The 19,247-nt window shown below is 44.9% G+C and overlaps 1 protein-coding gene across 2 annotated transcripts in view; it reads left to right on the forward strand.

The window, feature by feature from the left end:
• Nucleotides 1-200: 200 nt before the first annotated feature.
• SLC22A3 (solute carrier family 22 member 3) overlaps nucleotides 201-19,247 on the forward strand; it is an 88,598-nt gene continuing 69,551 nt past the window's right edge. The window contains exon 1 of one of the 2 annotated variants that reach the window (XM_077899202.1): nucleotides 201-657. In XM_077899202.1, the coding sequence (XP_077755328.1) occupies nucleotides 247-657 (411 nt within the window). In that variant the 5' untranslated portion in view covers nucleotides 201-246. The remainder of the gene's footprint in view (nucleotides 658-19,247) is intronic. The other variant, XM_077899196.1, reaches the window with a different exon arrangement.

Here is a 19,247-nt window from a genome sequence, read left to right on the forward strand (position 1 = left end):
CGGGGGGCGCGGGGGGCGCGGGGGGCGCGGGGGGCGCGCGGGGCGCGCGGGGCGCGGGGGCCCCGGGGCGGGGGGGCGGGAGGGCGGGCGGCGGCTGGCGCGGCGCCCAGGGGCGCGAGGCGGGAGCGCGGGGCCGGGGTGGCGGGGGCGGGGGCGGGGAGCGGCGGGGGAGGGGAGGGGAGGCGGCGGCCGGCGGGGCCCGCGCTCACTCGGAGTCGGGCCCGGCGGCGGCCGGCCGCGCGCACCATGCCCTCCTTCGACGAGGCGCTGCAGAGGGCCGGCGAGTTCGGGCGCTTCCAGCGGCGCGTGTTCCTGCTGCTGTGCCTGACGGGCGTCACCTTCGCCTTCCTCTTCGTCGGCGTGGTCTTCCTGGGCAGCCAGCCCGAGCGCTTCTGGTGCCGCGGGCCGAGCGCCGCCGCGCTGGCCGAGCGCTGCGGCTGGAGCCCCGAGGAGGAGTGGAACCGCACGGCGCCCCCCGAGCCCCGCGGCGCCCGCAGCTGCCGGCGCTACCTCCTGGAGGCGGCCAACGCCAGCGCCGCGGCGGGCGCGCTCAGCTGCGCGGACCCGCTCGCCGCCTTCCCCAACCGCTCGGCGCCGCTCGTGCCGTGCCGGGGCGGCTGGCGCTACGCCCAGGCCCGCTCCACCATCGTCAGCGAGGTGAGGGCGCCGCGGGCCGCGCGCGGGGGGCCCGGGGGCGGGGGCGGGGGCGGGGCGCGCCCGGGCGGGACGGGACGGGACGGGACGGGACGGGACGGGACGCGACGGGGCCCCGCTGCCCCCCGCGCTCCGACGGGCCCGTCGCGGATTCCCCTCCGCCGGCCCGCGAGGTGGCGGGACAGATGCTTCGGTGTCGGGGTGCACGAGAGCTGGGCGCCGACGCGGAGGTCGGGGATGCGGCGCGAGCATCCGCGGGACCCGAGCGCCCCGCCCCGCCCCGCCCCGTCCCGTCCCGCGCAGGTTGTCGCCGGGCCCGGTTCGTGCACAAAGTGGGAAATTATGGGCGGACTCGCGGAGGGGGGGCGGGGGGGAGGCGACCCGCAGCCTCTGGGGCCCGCCACTCGCTTGGGCCCGGCCGGACTGGCTTGTGGTGGTCAAGGGGATCAAGGAAGGGCGAACGGTCTGTCCTCTGGTTGCCCAAATGATGATCGGAAATGCACGGGGGACAGAGGTCGAGGCTGTCCGTGGGCACGATTTTGGTAAAAAAAACTGCGTTGGGGCAAAGAGCAACGCCTGAGAGACGTTGGGAACGCTGAGGTTTTCAATTAAGAGTTTTAATCTCCTCCCCCCCCCCCCCCGCCCCAGTAAACTATAGGAAGGTAGCAGAAGTGGCTAGGAGCCTTACAGGCAGACCCCCGCCCCCTTCCTGGGGGTGGCCGCCCCGCATCTCCTTGGGTGTGTTGGGGCAGGCAGTGGGCATTGGCGGTTAGGTGCCCCCATGCTGGGCTGCGATGACAGTTTGCATCTTCATCTTTGTAGCTCAACTGTGGGGACTGCCTCCCCACCGAGGCTGGGTGGCGGCAGGAATGAGCACTCTCCTTGAACTTGGTGGGCGACCATAGATCAGAGTAATTTCTAAAAACTGTCACTGTTAAAGGTGACCTCATGTCTCTGGTGCTGGGATTCTAGATCTTTGAGGTCTTGGAGGTTCTATGGTGCCCTGTGGGTATGGTCCAATGCTAAGTACTGTTGAGATATAACAACCCATGGCAGCCCATCCAGGCAACGTGTGTGTGGTGTTCTGGGTACTTTAATTTCTACTTAATCTGTGAGTAATGATGAGGACTGCCTCATGAACTAGGGCGATCGTGTCCTTAGGGATTTCATAGATGAAATGGCCCGAGGGTGGACTTCCATAGGACAGAGCATTATCACTGGTACTTCCCAAGAGCAACAACTGTTTGATGGCAGCCTGTATTCCATCTAGCGTAGCTGCTTAGCACTTACTTCCCAGGTAAACTGGAAGATAGGACTCTGGAGAGAAGGCACCTGGTTTTTGAGGGCATTTAAACCTCAAATGAAGAATAAAATGAGCCTTCAAAGCAAAATGCACACTCAAGTGGGGTTTCTGTGAGCAAACGTGATCCCTGCACATCGGAGAAGACAGACATAGAAATCTGTGGAGTTAATGCCCAAATACTTGAGAAACATTCTGGGGTTCTGGAGGTTATTTCAAGGAGGGCCAGGGGGTCTTATGAAGGTCATTGGCTCCCAAGAGGCAATGTGGAAAGTGGAAGGTCAGGAGACCTGCTGTGGCACCGTCTGCAGCTAGCTGTGTGCCTTGGGTACATCACTTAACTTCTCTGAGCTTAGCTTTCTCATCTGTAAAATTAGAGGTTGGATTAAGCCCTTTACAGTCCTGCAGTGTCATCAGTGTTATAGCTGGATGGCTGCTCAGGGGGCTCAGAGCAACGACAAAAATTTTCAAGGAAAAGTAGAATGATATTCAGCATGCACTCTCTAAGACAACCAGCAAATTGTTGCAGTATATTGGAGAGGGTTTTTTTTTTTTTTTTTTGGTCCCAAATTATTTGCTTCTTTTGGTTTGTTTTTAATGTTTTGATTCCTAAAAGGACCCATCCCCATCCCATTCAGGAAGTTCAGCCATTCAGAGCAACTCCTTTTCTCTCAGAGTTCTGCTTGGCTAATATTTTACCGTCTTTGGTTTTAAATATGATCCATTTAGTTTTGTTTTTCCACATTCTGTCAGGATTAAAGGGACTTTACTTCTGTCTTTGGTTAACACTGTTCCCAATGCACTTTTACAGACACAAAGTTTAACACACTAATCGTGGAAGGGGGGTGAATCGTGAGAGTTTTGAAGGTGGAAGGGCAGACCAGATTCCAGAATGTCTCCGTATGACTACTATGCTTCATCTTTGCACCACTGTGGGGAGATATCATGGTCCTGGTTTTGTAGAAGAGATACCTGAGTCAGGAGATGTGGAAGGATCTACCAGAGTCCCAGACCTTTTAAGTGGCCCAGTTGGGTAGAGATCTAAGGATCACAAGTGTAAATAATTCTCCTCTCCTCCATGCAGTGATCGAAGTCTTCCGGACAAGTCCACGCAACATAACCACTCACGCTTTAGAAGCTGCAGGGAATCCCATGGAACCTTCATATTTACTTCATTCCTCTGGCCAGCCTGCCATTATATTTCATTTTGTGGCAAATCAGGAACACAATCAGCCATAATCAGCCAGACCAGCGGATAGGAATGACTCCTCTTGATGTGAACATTGTAGGATAGGCACTTGAGCCTCACCCACTATCTTTCCATCTTACAAAGTGAAACAGCTCCAAGGAGTGAAATCAGAAATCAGTGCCAAGTGCAGGGCTGTTTCAATCCAGCCCCCTCACTTATTTCTCTTGCTCAAGGCAAGGCAGTAGAGTTTTCATCTATATGCAACTCCCTCAGGGCAGACTTTCTAACTTCTGAATCAGCCTTGTCTGCTTGTCAGATACTGGTCGCAATAAAGCATGATAGAATGAAGAAAAGTCTGAGCCCCCACCACTCGAATATTCCAGTTCATTGCCTAGGGAGTAAATTTCTGAAATTGATGCTAGGACTTTTCAATGTTTGCTTGTATGCTGTAAATGGAGGGAAAAAAGGAAAGAAAAAGAGATTCTCTTTAGTGTCTCACTGAACTGGGCTTCAGAGCACCTTTTAAAAATAGTTCAAATAACTCTTGTTTTTCCTTTTCCCCCACAATAAAAGGACAGTCCAGTTGAGGGAAGTAGGTGCCACGCTGGAGAGAGTGGTGGTTGCTTTGTGGGGCTTCACATGTCTCTGCTTTGCTTCTCACGCCTCTGTCCCACGACATAAGGCCAACCCCGTAGGTCATCCCACAGACATCAGTGCCACCAGCATCCTGTCCTCTGACTTTGTCAAGCATGGAATTGCACTGCTGTGGGTACTGGAGAAAGTCTCTCCAGGCCCAACTTTTAATCTGGGCTCAGTCTCTGATTTGCTCTGGTTGCTTTAGAAAGATCTTGTTTCTGCACAGTGGTGTTTCTATTATTTGGGCCTCCCTTGGTTCTTGCTGAATCAACATCACCCATAGGACATCTGTTTTATTATTATTTTGAAGACCCACATATGTCACTGTTCGTTTTTATTTCATTAATTTCTCCTCTTTATGATTTGTTCTTGTTTTCTGGATTGACTTTTGGTATGCTTCTCTCCACAGAAGTTCGAGGCATGCTTAGTTATTTTCAGCCTTTCTTCTTTCTTCGTATAAATATGTAAAGCTATAGATTTCCTTCTATGTTCTTTTTTGACCATATCCGACAAGTTTTGAAATGCAGGTTTTACTTTTTATTCCATTCTCAGCATTTGTAATTTTCATTATTATTTCATCTTGGCCCATGATGTTTTTATCTTTTTAATCGTTAACTTCCAATTTAAATTTGGTATGGTCAGAGAACATGGTCTGTGTGACACTGCTTCTTGGGACTTTACTGAAGTTTGCTTTTTGGCTTTTAAGAGGTCAATTTTTAATAGACGTTCCTTACATGCTCTGGAAGAATGTACAGTCTTTAGCGATCAGGGACAGGGTTTACAGATATCCCATATTTGAAGCTTGTCACATGTGCTGTTAAAATAGCTTAGATTCTAATTAACTTTCCATTTGCTTGGTCTGTCAAGATTAATTAACAAGTATTGAGATTTGCCATTATGTTGGTGGATTTGTCAGTTCCTCCCTGTATTTCCAGCAGACTTAAAAAGTTACATACATGGAGCAATTTTATTGGATGCGTGTATTTACAAATTTAGATTTTGCTTGTAACCTGCATAGTGAATTGAACCTTTTTCTAGTGTGTAGGGACTCTATCTAAAATCCATGATGTATATTGTCTTACTGTCTATTTTGTCTCAGCTTTCTTTTAGTTAATATTTGCCTGTTGTATCTTTTGTTATCTGTTACTTTCAAATTTCCCATGTTCTAAGAGTTTAGATGTATCTTATAAAATGCATATAGCTTGATTTTAACTGGTTTTTGGTTTTTAACTGGTATGCACAGTCTCTTTACATTTATTGTATTAATTGGTATGTTTGAGCTTGTTGTATCATATTATTTTTCTTTGTCTTGTTCTTTCTATGCTTCTTTTCCTCCCTTTAAAAAATGATTTTTCAATTTGTTTTTCTTACTCTATTTTGTTCCTTCCTTTATTTGTTTGGAATGTAATCCTTTATTGCAGTTCTTTTAGTGGCTACCCTTGACATTTTACTATGTTTACTTAACAGAGCCTGAATTTAATACTGCAACCTTCTCAACAATTTAGGAGCTTTCAACACTTTGACTCAGCCACTCACCCCTTGTATTACAGGCATTCTTAGGCAATATTCTAGGTCTTTCCTTTTTTATTCTTAATTTGTGGTCTTTGTGTAGAGCATATAAGCTTGGGTTTATATTGACACTTTATCTGCTTATCATTTCATACAGTATCTCCTTTCCCCCTTCCTTTGACACAAATCTTTAAAATTTTGGTGCGTATCTCTAGGTGGTACATGTTCTCGGTTTTTGTTTATATGGAAATGTCTTTGTTTCCTTGTTATTCTTTTTTTAAAAAAAAGATTTTATTTTTAAGAAATAACTCTACACTCTACATGGAACTCAAACCCACAACCCTGAGATCAAGATTCACATGCTCCACCGACCAAGTCAGCTGTTATTCCCCATTATTCTTGAAAGATGGTTTTGCTAGGAAAATAGTTCTATGTTGCCAATTATTTTCCCTGAGCCGCCTGAAGATGTTAGTTCTATCTTACAGCTTTCATTTTGCTTTGGAGAAATATGCTGTCAGTCTCAGCATCCTTTTTGTTCAGGTTGTATCTAAGTGGCTACTTCTTATATTGGCCCAGATTGATTGCACATTGCCTCTAAAAGGCATCTGGCATAAAAAAATAAAAAAAATAAAAAAATAAAAAATAAAAAAAAAGGCATCTGGCATATAAAGGGCACCTGAAAAATAGTCATTGAAAGAACCAATTATTGTATTTCTTTTAACTGAATTTTGGGGAATTCTCAGCCATTATCTCTTCCGTGTTTCATTTCCCTGTTCCGTTCTTTCCTTAATTCAACATAAGTTGGACCTTCTTTTGCTATCCTTCATGACCCTTAACATCTCCCTCATATTTTCCACTTCCATATCTATATGTATAGTTGAGATGTTTTTTCAGACCTACCTTCCAGAATATTGCCTCCGTACTCAGCATTATCAGCTCAGCTCTTTAATCCACCCATTGAACTTCGTATTTCAACAATTATCATTCTCATTTATCAAAGTTATATTTGTTATATATCAAATATGCCTGGCCATTTATTGGTAGTCTCTCATTATTGCTCATTTTTTAATCTCTTTAAGTATTTCACATATGATTACTCTTTATTTTGTTTCTTGGCCCTTACACTATCTGAAACCTTTGGTGTTATAAATCTCTCATTTGTTGCGTGTTTAGTGTTTGTGGATTGTAAGCTCCCCGGTGGTTGATCTCTTTGGGAAACGAGAGAGGATTTTCCTTTGCTTCCTCTGAGCTGGGGGACAGTACTGATTTGGACTCACTTTCTCCTTTCCAAACTTCCTGGGTGAATCAACAACAGCTGAATCTGTCATTGTTGTCTTTTTATTTTTATCAGAGGTATGTGGTTTTCCCTCACTTCCTGAAGCAGTAGTAATTCACCACAAATTATATTTTATGCTGAATCTTATTTTTCATCATATCTGAGGTGAGGTGTGATAGGTGTGGTGAAGTGGTGCCTTCTTCTGATTGAGGATAAATCAAAGCAGAATGGGTACTGACCTTGACCTCAGCCTTGGAAGACACGGAGGAATGGAAGACAAATATATGAGGAACAGGATGTTTCATTTTCTTACTCTCTCATCTTTGTTACCATTTTCTCTATAGCCATTTATTAAATGCCCTCTGGAGTACTTGTTGGTGTGCATTCCTGGGACCCACCCACAGAGAGTTGGAATCAAAAGATTGAGGTGGGGTTTGGGCATCTTTATTTTTCACAAGCATGTAAAGCCCATGCAGGCGGTCCGTGAGCAATACATGGGGACATGCTGGGTGTTTCTTTATGAGGAGCATGATGAGAATATCATGAGTGAAACTGTTTTATGTGTGGTTGAAGCAAGTGTCAGTTCCTCCAAACACATTCCTTGCAGACCTTGGATCAGAAGCATCACCCCTTTACCTGAAGGCAGGAGTCCCAGATTTTATCTGGTGAAATGCTGCTGTTTACCTACAGAAAGCTTGAAGCCATCCAGAGATGGGCAGCTGACCGTGAAATCCTGCAGTTGATTGGAGTTTGGTGCCCACAGCTAAACCACACTCCCTGTGAATTTTGGCAAACCGAGAGTGTAGCTCGGGGCAGAGGCAGGGTCACAACCGAGTGGGATATCCAACAGATATGACAGTGATATCTATACTTTTTGGTGTATCTTTGGGATTTGATGGATCTGGGCCTAAATGTCAACTCCTCTGTATTCCAACTTCACAGAACCTGCCTCAGCCTTGGTGTCCTCAGCTCTAGAACAGGAGTAATAACACCGACCACACTGATTGGTCAGACAGCTGCATCCAAGTGCCTGTCATTGTGCCTGGCCATAAGCGATGTGCAAAAATATTGGTTTCTGTTAACTTGTAAAGACTCCTGAGCTGGGTAGGGTTAGGGAAGGAGAGAGGGAATAAGTGGTGTACCAGATCTGACCTTGCTAGACTGAGCTCTAGTCTAGCAAAATACATCACTAATAAATTTGCCTTAAATATTAAAATCAAGCAAACACGTATCTTGGGCACTAATTTGCCCTTAGGGCAGAGAATGCCCTGCATTTTTCCTCCCTGAGCCAGAGCTAGGTCTATTTCCCAGCTTTCCTTGCAGCTGATAGGTCATCAGACAGAGTTCTGGTCCGTGAAGATGGGAGAAGTAATATATGACACTGCCAGGCCTGCAAGCCAGAATAACCTTCCTTCTGGCAATCCCACTCTCTTCCTTGCTTCCCTCACCTGCCAGCAGAGAAAGCTGAAGCCCTAAAATGTGGTGAAGTCTTTTATGGAGGAGGTCCATTCCTGAAAGCCTGTGGGGGGTTTGGGGGGGTGGTCGAGGAGTGCCCACCATCCTCCCCTCCAGCTCATCTGCATGAGAATGTGGAATTAAGGAGAAATAAACTTTCTTGTATGAAACCACTAAGATTCGGGGATTGTTTGTTGCAATTCAGAGTGAGTCTATCCTGACTAATAAAACATTTGAGTATATTTCCTATAAGTTGCCAGTACCTGGTTACGTGGTAAAGAAGCTTGTTCTTTCAAGATAATCCGCCACTTGATCTGCTCATAAGGCCACCCTGTCCCTGTTCATGGGTGTCTACAGCCCTACAGGCCCCTGGCCTCTACAGCACCCAGTGCACCAACCCCTCCAGGGCATGTCCAGCTGCCTTCCCCAGGCTCTGGAACATGCTGTTTCCTTTTCCCAAAATAACTTTCCTCTTTCTCCATATGGCCATCCCATCTTTAAAAAAAAACTGAACAAACATTTATTTATTTATTTATTTTTAGAGAGTGTGAGAATGCAAGCAGAGGGAGGGTTGGAGGGGGTGGAAGAGAATGGGTAAAGAATCTCAAACAGACTCTGCACTGAGTGCAGAGCCTGATGCAAGGCTTGATCTTATGATCCTGAGAGATCATGACGTGAACTGAAATCAAGAGTCAAATGCTTAACCAACTGAGCCACCCACGTGCCCATGGCCAGTCCATTTTTTATGCAGCTAGGAGTTACCTATTCGAGAAGTACCTTCCATAATTTCCACTCGCCCCCTACCCGCCAGCACACACCCTCTGATTGTGTTCATCACTGCCTCTCTTGTCAGACTGCAGGTTTCTTGAGGGCAGAGACCATGTTCAGTAAATATTTGTGATGAAATTACATGCTATGTAACAATTTTTGTGGATCAATTTAGTGAATCAGTAAGAAAAGAATTGAGTGACAAATTTGACCCCTTTTATGGTTTTGGTTAAGCCAACCCTGAAATTGACCTTCATAGATTAAAATAAGTTCTTCTTCCCAACAGGGCTCCTGCTCGTTCTTTCTCTTTTACATTCATTTTATGTTTCAATTTGGAGAAAATGGACATTTTAACAATTTTGGTATATTGAATGTGCTATATTGATATAATTTGAATTGATAATTATTATTATTATATATTATTAACTTTATATATTAGTGTATTTTATAAGTATATTATAATAATTATAATTTGAATTGATATACAGTGGGTTGATATATTGCTACATTTTTCTAGGCATAATTCAGCTTCTCTAAGCAGTGTTTTATTGTTTTCAGTAATGATTTTACATAAATTTCACTAGTTTTATTCCCTGGTGTTTGCTGTTTCATAGGTAGCATTGTATGGGGCTCCCCTTCACACCCATGAGGTCTGACAAATCCTCCGGTGGCCACAGCCCTGCAGAAACTGCCCTCTTCCCTGCAACCCCCACCGGAGCAGAGGAGTAACAGACTGCACCTCTGTCTCCTATTTGCACATGGGATCTGTAGTCCCCAGAATCCTAATCTGGCGGATATGACCAGGAACATGAAAAGAACCAGGGAATAGAACTGCTGGCTCGTTTAGGCCATAATTGTTATGTGCTGACGTTTACTGTGCAGAAAGGGCTATGTGTTCAGCTGTCCCGGCACTTTCTGGCACATCTGTGTCTTCAACCTAGCCACACTCCAGGAGCAGCTGGGCACGTGTGCGGGGCCTGGGTCAGCGAGGGGCACACGGGGGCCTGGCTCTCAACAGTTCAAAGACAAAGTGCTGAGCTCTCCAAAGCCACGGAGGGAGCAGACACTGCCTACCTTTCGGAACAAAGTAAAGCCATTCTAACACTCTTCCTTATTTTTTCCTTTCTTGAACCACAGCCAAGGAAGGAAGTTTGTTTCTTGTCTATGAGGAAGAGCAAAGTTTCTTAAGATTCCTGATACAACTTTTTAGAATGACAGATGATGGAAATGCCATGGTCTCTGGGTGAGAGATCCATCCTGGCTTTCCCAGGACTGCTGCATTCTAACTGTTCTGTGCTTTTACTCTTTAGGAGTAAAACAAAACAACGTTGAGGCTGGCACTTGCATAGTAACAGAGAAAAAAACAGGCGTGAACTTTAGGAGCCAAGAAGAAGGTGAATAATAAATGTAATTTTAACAAATTCTCGTATTTAAATTCTGTAGATAGTGTGGGCTCTGTGCAGCACATCATGCAAAGTGTAAGATTGATTCAGTAATTTAACTTCAAAAACAGTGTTTGGGGAAATTAAAAATGAAAGTCAGGGAATGAGCATCGTGATTATTGTTGAATATTTTCTAAAAGCTGGGACCGTAGTCTCTGATTCATCAGTGAAGCAGATGCTGCAGTGGACAGAGTGCTGATCCAAGACTCAGAGCCCGTTGTAGATCACTATGAGGGACTGGGGACAGTGGGTAACATCTGTGAATTTCTGTTTCTCTTTCAGAGTAAAGCAGTCAATTGTCAATGGATTTCCAAGATTCTTCTGTCATTCTACCACCAAATTCATTATCAGGTCCCTGATGTATTTAATTCCTGACCCTGAGATCAGGGTTGTCACATCCACACAAGAGTGGGAACATATCTTGGAATGAAGCTAATTTAAAGCCTAGAGGTGTTAGTTTCTGGGAATTAGGATGGATTCCTTCCCAGAGCAACTTTCTTCCTGGTGGGAATGCTGTGCTCTGAGTGTTGTACACAGGAGGAGAGGGGTGGGGAAGGGGATGGATGAGTGTCCCTGCACTCTGGAGCAATGACGCATCCTGCCTTCTTTAACATTGACTTTAGACCCTAGGGCCTCATGGAGCCTCTGAGGTGGGCCATGCCATAGGCCACCCGTGCAATGAAAACGCCCAGGGGGAGGCAGGGTGGATGCAAGCCTGGACTTCAGAAACAAAGGTGATTATTATGCTGTCAAATCCTGTCTTGGGAGGCAGGTGACTCTCTGTAGCATTGCTGTAGGGCAGGAGCAGGGGAGATGGCCAAGTGGCAGGTGGTGGGTCTCTGGATTTCCATTTTAACAATGATCACTGGGGCCAAAAGTAGAAACAGTGATATGGAAAAATGAGCCAGAGCTTCATCAGCCTGTCCATACTCACACCTTTTGGCCTCAATTATCTGATCATCAACACTCAATCATTGAACTTGACATTGAGCTTACACGTTTAAAACACTTAAGTATTTTAAAGTAATTCTGACAAGGTTGCATCTCTTTAGGGGTATATAACATTTCTTTTATGGGTTTTGTTAACTTGTGTTTATTTGTAACAAAACCTTAGAAAAGGTGTAGGAGACTTTGTTTTATAGAAAATAGTTCAGAGACAAACTTTGGAAGCTTCAAATAATGTGAGTAGTTAGATGCACTTCTTCCTGGGTGCAGATAACAGCAAACTAGCACTCTTGCTCTCCTCACACAAATGATTAGAGAGTTTTTTCTTGTTGGGATGCTGGCAGCTATTTTAGCAGTTGTATTTTGAGACAGAATTAAGTTTTCTTGACTTCATAATGCAGAAAAAAGAGTTTCACCTGTAAGACTTAAGTTAGTATCTCATCATATGGGATGCCATTTTATTTTATATGGAATGAAAGTTTATTTCATTACTGCATGCTTTATGAGGCACAGAGGCAGGCTTTGAAAATGGTGGTTTTCTAAGAAATGGTACACAATGGTGCCTGGAAGACTCAAGGAAGGTCTTTATAGAAATCAGATGAAGCTAGGGCCTTGGCAGGTAAGGAAACGAAACAGATTACCAGCCCTGATTCTCAGGCAGTGGGACCCGTGAGGCTCTTTGGTCTCAATGAAATCCGATGGCTTTGAAAGTTTTTGCTGGTAGTGTTGCTGAGTTTCTGGAAGGACGGCCCACCTGCTCATGAGCTAAGGAGGGAGGCTGAGGGTACTGCAGCCGTCCTGAGAGAAGTCAGAGTATCCATGACCTGGAGAGCGTATCCGGACAGTGCTTACCTAAAGCAGCCTGGGCCCCCTCCAAGAGTACAGCTCCTGTCTTAGATGCTCTCCTCATCCTCTCGGCTTGACAGTGTCTCATGTCTCAGGCGCCTTTTTCAGTTGTTGCTTATGTCCCATGTACGCACAGGGTGGCTCTGATTTCACGGGGCTCCTGCCAACTGGAAGCGTTGTGCGGCCCACGGCACAAGATGAAAGACAGCATGTGTGTCTCCAGCCCCTGGGGAGGGATGCCATAAGCTGATGCCCCGGAGACATAAACAGAAGGGGTAAGTGCCAGGACCTCCCCTTCTGAAGATTGATCGTAGCGCATTTATCGTAGCGCATTTATGGGAATTAAAAGAGTGTGGAGCAAAGAAGATGATTTTCTAAAAGCATTGTTTTGCAGACATCTACTGAGAAACTGGTTCCTTTTCATTGTTCTCCAGTGAATGTTTCAAAGCAAACACTCATATGGAAGTCACAGGGATAATTAAAAATACTAAATATCCAAGATAGGGGAGAAAATTAAGTTGAAGCTAATTAAAAGTAATGTGGCACCAATTTTTAAAAAGTCAAATAAAGGAAGAAATCTCAGAGTTCCTGTAGTGTAAAGGACATTGTTCCAAGATCTTTCCCCACAGAAGTTCTTGATCTCTGTGTGTCTCGGCAACTTGATAGTGATGTGATAGATTTATCTGAGGCCATCTTTTGTCAGCCACGCAGCATCCCTATGAGATTACTGTGATCCCATATCTGGGATGTATGTGTATAAGGCACATACAGAAGAATTTTGATTTTAAACGAAACCAAGTCAAATGTGTTACCAAACCACATAAGATTGCCTTTGTAGGTAAATAGACAATGACCATTTATGGTTGCAAAATTCTGTGAAGAAATGATCAAACTTCAGATCTGAACTGGCATAGTGAGGCCTATCTCCTAAGGCAAATAAGTGGATGAGAACATAGCAACATAATTAGTGGTGTGAAGATGGGCAAATTGCTTAGAGTTGTTTTCCAGCTCGGATTCTTAGAAATGGGAATACTAGCTGTTGTGTAGAGCTGATGGGAGGCTTATACACATGATGCATGCAGAGCACTTGTCACGTTGTCTGGCCCCTCACAAGCGCCGAGTGCCTGGTGCTGGTGGTATTGTTGATTATAGATATTTAGGACACTGGCACAGAGAACAGCTTGGGTTTGGAAATTAGAGGGGATGGCAAACACCGAGGTCCAAGGGAGGCTTTTGTTGGGCAGGCCACCAAGACTCGGCACTAAGGGATGTGGCAGGGATCCACTGTCTGCAGCTGGTATAGCTAGGGCTTAGTAATAAAGATCCAGGATACAAGGTCAGAGCCATAAGCTTTAGCAAAACTTCCCAAGGCACCTTGTTCTAGTGATGACCTGGAATTAACAGTCCCTAGCCCTGTCTAGGTGGCTCAGAGATCTACTCAAGACAGCATGCTTAGAGAGGTCGTAAGCCCACACTCATTCCCTCCTCTTGCTCTTTGTTACTAAATGTCGCCTCCAAGTCCTGAGTGTGCCTGGTCTGGTCTAGGGTTGCAGGACCCAGACTGACTCAGACTCCATGCGCTGCCACAGAGCAGAGGTAAGAACCACTGGGCTAGGTAGGGCTTTGAACTTCCCTAAGACAGGACATGGGCAGAAAACCTGACAGCATCTAGAAATGTGGGCAGCCCGGGGGGCTCAGCGGTTTAGTGCCACGTTTGGCCCAGGGCCTGATCCTGGAGACCTGGGATCGAGTCCCGCGTTGGGCTCTCTGCTGGAGCCTGCTTCTCCCTCTCCCTCTGCCTGTATCTCTGCAGAGATATCTCTGATATCTCTCCCCCCGTCTCTCTTTCTCTCTCTATCTCTCTCTCTGTGTCTCATGAATAAATAAATAAAATTTTAAAAAAATAAAAAAAATGCTTTTACTCGCATTTATGTAAAGGAGAGCTTTCCTGATTGAAGTTGTGACTGTTTTATTTGCTGTTATTTGGGAGTAGGAAGCACTGTTGGAGGTGACAGTTTGAGCGGTTGTCGTTGGAACTGGTGCGTTGCGTTCTGTGTCCCCAGAGAGCAGGCTGCTGCCCGGGAGAGTCATTGGTGAGTGAAGGACAGCCAGAGGTACACCCTGCAGCCCTCTAGCCCCAGTGTAGAATGTGCTTCTTCTCTGGCCAGTTGGGATGGCAGCCTGGCACCCATTCACAGCCACCACTTCCCTAGGTCCCATGTGGCTCTGCAGGGAGAGTGGTCACTATCCACGGTCGCTCAGAGCCATGCACATGGCTCTGCCCACTACTACCTCCCTGGCCCCCTTTTGAGTGAGGGATTTTGAGAAGAACTAAAGCATCATGGTAACATGAAGCCCTCTCTACCACGTGTTGCCTTTCACAAGCACCAGAAATCCTCCAATAAATCTGGACAGCAAAGCTTCTCTAAAGGTGCTGTGTTAGAATGCACTGGTGTGGCTTATGCCTACTTTCTGGTAGGGTCAATAAGACAAATTTGCCTCATATTTTTGGGCAGTTTTCAATGGCTATATCATGTCATAGTTTGATTGTCTTGTCATGAGAAAATGGCCTCAGAGAGAAAAGACCAAGAGTACCTCTCCAGCTATGAAATGAGCACACGACAGTGATGGAGGGGCCAGTAATCATGAGTATTGGGATTCAAGCTGGAGTGGAGGTGAATTTGGGCTAAATTGCTCTATGTGTTAAGCAACTCAGTCTCTTGACATTGAGTAGACACTAAAATTTAATCCATGAAAATAGCTTAATACCCAATAGGGACACAAAGCCATTCAGTAATATACTACATATAACCTTATAGTTACTAATGCACCTTCCTGCTTGGAATTATTTTTCTTATTTAATTACCAGAGAACATTAAAACATAGTAAATAGTCAACTCATTTAATCCTTATGCATCCTGTGAGGCATGTGCTGTTTTGTAGGAAAGAGAAGTAAGGTACAGAGATATTAAGTAACTTGTCTCATGTCTGGAGCAGTAGGAAGGAGAATTGGAAAAGATGTTTTTGATGTCTGAACCAACAAGAGATTAACTGATGTTTCTGGAATATAAAAGGGACTTCTGTAGATCAACAAGAAAAAGGTAACAAGTCTTGTAGAAGAACTGACAAAGGTATGGACAGTTTTCATGAAAGTAGATTCAAAAGGCCATTAAGCATAAGAGGCAATGCAGATTCATTCGTAATCAGAGAAACAAAAATGCAAACAAGAGAGCGTTTTACATGCATTAGGCTGGTTAGAAACTATAAAATCCAGCGATGCCAAGTGTTGGTAACTTGCCAGGTAACTACTGGAGGGGATTTGCAGCTATTCTCCAGAACAGTCTGGAACTATTGATGTCAATCAGGTGTCCACATACATGTACTATGACCCCTATGACCCAGCAATTCCACTCCTATGCATAAGTCCCATAGGAAATTCTCAAACCCATCCATCCATCAGGAGGCAGGTATTAGGGTGCCTCAACTCCAGAGAGTTGGAGGCAATCTGAAATGTAGTGGATATATCCCCATGCAGTAATCAGAAATGATGGATTAGATGTTCACATAGCATCATGGATGGCCCATAAAGCATAGGGCAGAATAAAAAATGAGAAACAGAGAGAGGTCTAGGGTACAAGACCATTTACATAAAATTAAAAGTATGTGCACACAAAACAATACCGACTCCACGTGTAGACGAACAAAAAGATACACCTTAACACATCCGGATGATTTCTTTGTGGGGATGGGATGAAATAGGAATAGCAATAAATTAAAATCAATCAGTAAAATAAGACAGGGATCCTGTGTAGCCAGTGACTAGAATCAACCGTCTTCCCTTAAGGCTCAAAACAGATGAAAACCCATTTATATCTCTTTGCCAAAGAAAGCCAGGGGTCTTATAAAATAGATGCCTTGGAAACCACCCCAGCCATTAGCCTGTTGAATGGATTGGCCTGGAACCTAGAAATCTAGATGGGCAATCTCCTGGGTTGTCACAAACTGTGTTTTGCTAGTCTTTGACTTTGCCATACCCACTCCTTTCAGCAGGGTAGTTCTACTTTTATCAGTTTTATTTTGGTGTTAAGATTGCTTTGTTTTCTAAGAGGGGATCTAGAGTTCTTCTAAAATAATGTTTGGAAAAACACAGGATAAATATTCCCCAGGATCCCTTTCAGATCTAAAATTTTACTTTTTAATCAAAACAACCAACCTAACTAAAAATGTCTTAAAACTCACTCAGAGTTTGAAATGTCAGCCCTGCATGTGATCGTATAGAAGACATTTTCTTGGGAAGGTGTTGGGCACTTGCTGTTCCTAATGCTTGTTCAGCTTCTCTCCATTAAATTTCAGTACACCACGGAGCATCATTTAAAGTAAATCTATGAGTACATTTGCACCTTAGAGATTAAATATGTCTCAAGTGTCCTGATACTGCAGGTGTCTTTATCTCCTATGACAGCTGGCCTGACATGTCCTCCAAAGCTGTCTACCTGTGGGGGTCAGAGGCAGCACTGCTGAAAGACAGAGATGATTCAGTGGTCACCTAGGGATGCTGTGTTCCCAGATGCAGACCACTGGGGCACAGATGGAAGGCCTTTCCTGGACACGTCACATAGAAGGTGTCTCTCAGTTTCCATCTCAAAAGTCTAATGTAATAGTTCAATACAACTAAAATGTAATAGATCGATCAAGTCCAGTAGTGCATTCCCAATGTTGCTTTTTAGTTAATCCACAGCTTTTATTATGCTTTTATGTGCTCTCAGATATAGAATTCCAGGTGTTGCTTTTGTCTTCCAACATCATATAATCTTCCTACTTAGGAAGACAGAAGGAACAGTTATTATTCAAGATCTTTGGGAGAACTAGGTTCTTGAAGTCCTATGAATGGGCAGATCTGCAGCTCTTCCAGAAACCAAATGCTTGGCCCGTCATTACTTTCCTGTTCAGTTTGTCCTCTTTCATTGTCTTTTGGTTCTTCATTGAGGTACTGTCTTCATCTGAGTTTCCCAGCAAGGGTTTGTATAAGTGCTACCTAATGCCTTAGGACAGCCAAGGAACATAAGTGGGGGATGTGGGGGGGGGGCGGAAGGAAGGGAGTATGCCACCTTACCATTGGGCCTTACCATTACATCCTTTAAGCCATGTGCCACATGCCCCCAAGAACCAGGCCAAGGAGGGAAAGACAGAGAGTAGGGAGGGAGAAAAGGGAAAGACGATCCAGTGGTTCCTGCCTCCAAGTATGCTGTTTCCCTCCCCAGGCATTAACTTGCTCACGCTTTAGGTTACCCAACAGAGGGAGCATGGTAGCTCTGTGGTGGAAGGCCAGGGGCGCAGGTCAAGGGCAGGAGGCCAAGAGCTGGGAGAGGAAGCCTCCATCAGGCAGTTGGAACTCCCACCGGGCTGGATTAGGAGGCAAGTGAGCCTTAGAGATTCAGAGGGGTTCAGAGAGAGTCCAATCCCGGGACCCATAGATCCTTAGGTCCTGAACAGACTCTGTCCTGAAGTCTTAGATGGGTCCTGCTCACTGGATTTTTGCCTGTCTGTTCCCAAACACCTGCATAAGGTGGGTGCCCTGCTGCCATATATTGCCCCGCTTCACGTTAGACTCCTTTGCCCCCTACTTCCTTGCAGAGAACTGCCTTCAATCCCCCACTTTTCCTGTGGAGTTTACCCTCATAATCTTGTGCTCTGCATTCCAGCCCTCACTTTCTTCTACTGCTTGCAGCTGGGCTTTCCTAGGGGGACCGGCTGTCCAGTTTTCCTGTCATTGAGGGGGTTTCCTGTGACCTAGGACTGTCAGTGTTGCATCTGGCAGAGTCCCTGGCAAGCTGGGACAGTTGGTCACCTGGACTACAAGCAGGAAAAGAAATTCACGAGATGTATAAAAAATGAAAAGTTGTGAACAACTTGGTCATGTAATAGAGGGGAATATGGTTAAATAAACACAGTGGATCCATTTGATACAGGATGACAGAGATGATAAAACTATGTTTACAAAGCAATAATGTGGAAATGCTTTAGATACAATATAGAGTTAAAAGGAGAGGCTAGGATATGAGTGTGTGCATATTGTGTGATTTCAATCATATATTTGTAAACCTTGCCTGGAGAGTCAGTTGTTGAAAAGCAGAGACTGCCTTATGCAGAGGCCTTGAAAGGAGAGACCTTCTAGGTCCTGCTGCTTACCTTTTTTCTTGACTAATTGAGATATTCTTTTGCCAAAGGCAGCACTAAAATAGAGGTAAAGCCAAGTTAACATTGTGATCACACTACATTTAAAATTGGTGAGCAGAATGCACATCGATCGTTCAAATTCACTGCTGTTGTTTTGTTCAACTTGATGGGATCACTGAGAAACAAGTCAAATCTGCCAACCTTAAAGCATACAAATGAGACTAGGTTTTCAGCAAAGGAAAAAGCACTAGATTCTTTCTCAGTAAGGCCCACTTATTAGAGGTTGTGAAATCCTATAGCTAGAGAAAGAACACTATTCATAATTTCTTAACCAAAACAATTACTTGGTTGCTTACATGAAAGCCTCCAGAAAAGAGGGGGTTGTTCAGAGAAAATAGCCTGGGGAGAATGAGCCTCTGGCATCAAGAAAACTCAGTCTGGAAACTGTCATAATGTGAGAAGAGGACTTTTCTTCACCCAACACAAAATCAGAAAACAAAGCTGGACCTTGCCTTGTTTGCTCTGAATAATCAAAAAGGTGATTGCTCCACTTAGCAGGAATTAAGGTTTGATTCTAACCTGATTTAATAGCTAATCTGTTTATATGTGTTAGAGACCATATTATAGTTTGCTTTGTCCTGTTTATATTGTTTCATAATAGAGTTTTTTTTTTTTCTTAACCATGTGATAGCCTCCCTTACTTGACTCATGAACCACCTAGGTGTTTGAGATTATGTACTATTTTGGGTTATTTTGATTACCAAATTTTAGTTTAGTCATAAAAACAGTAGCTAGCTATGTTCTGGGTGCTTTAAATATATTGTGTTAGCATCAAAATAGCCTTATGATGGAAGTAGTTATTTTTCTGTTCTCCAAAGCTTATGAAGATAGGCCAGTATGAGCTGGGTTCCTTCTGAGGTCAGCCTCACCCAAGCCAGTGACATGTCCTTACCCACCTATCTCCAGAACAGTGGTTCTCAAAGTCTAGAACCACCTGGAAGGTATGTGAGAACTGAGATTGCTGGGCCCCACCCCAGAGTTTCTGAGTCA

The sequence above is a fragment of the Canis aureus genome, chromosome 1 (genome assembly GCF_053574225.1).
Source record: "Canis aureus isolate CA01 chromosome 1, VMU_Caureus_v.1.0, whole genome shotgun sequence".
In the NCBI taxonomy this organism is placed as follows: Eukaryota; Metazoa; Chordata; class Mammalia; order Carnivora; family Canidae; genus Canis; species Canis aureus.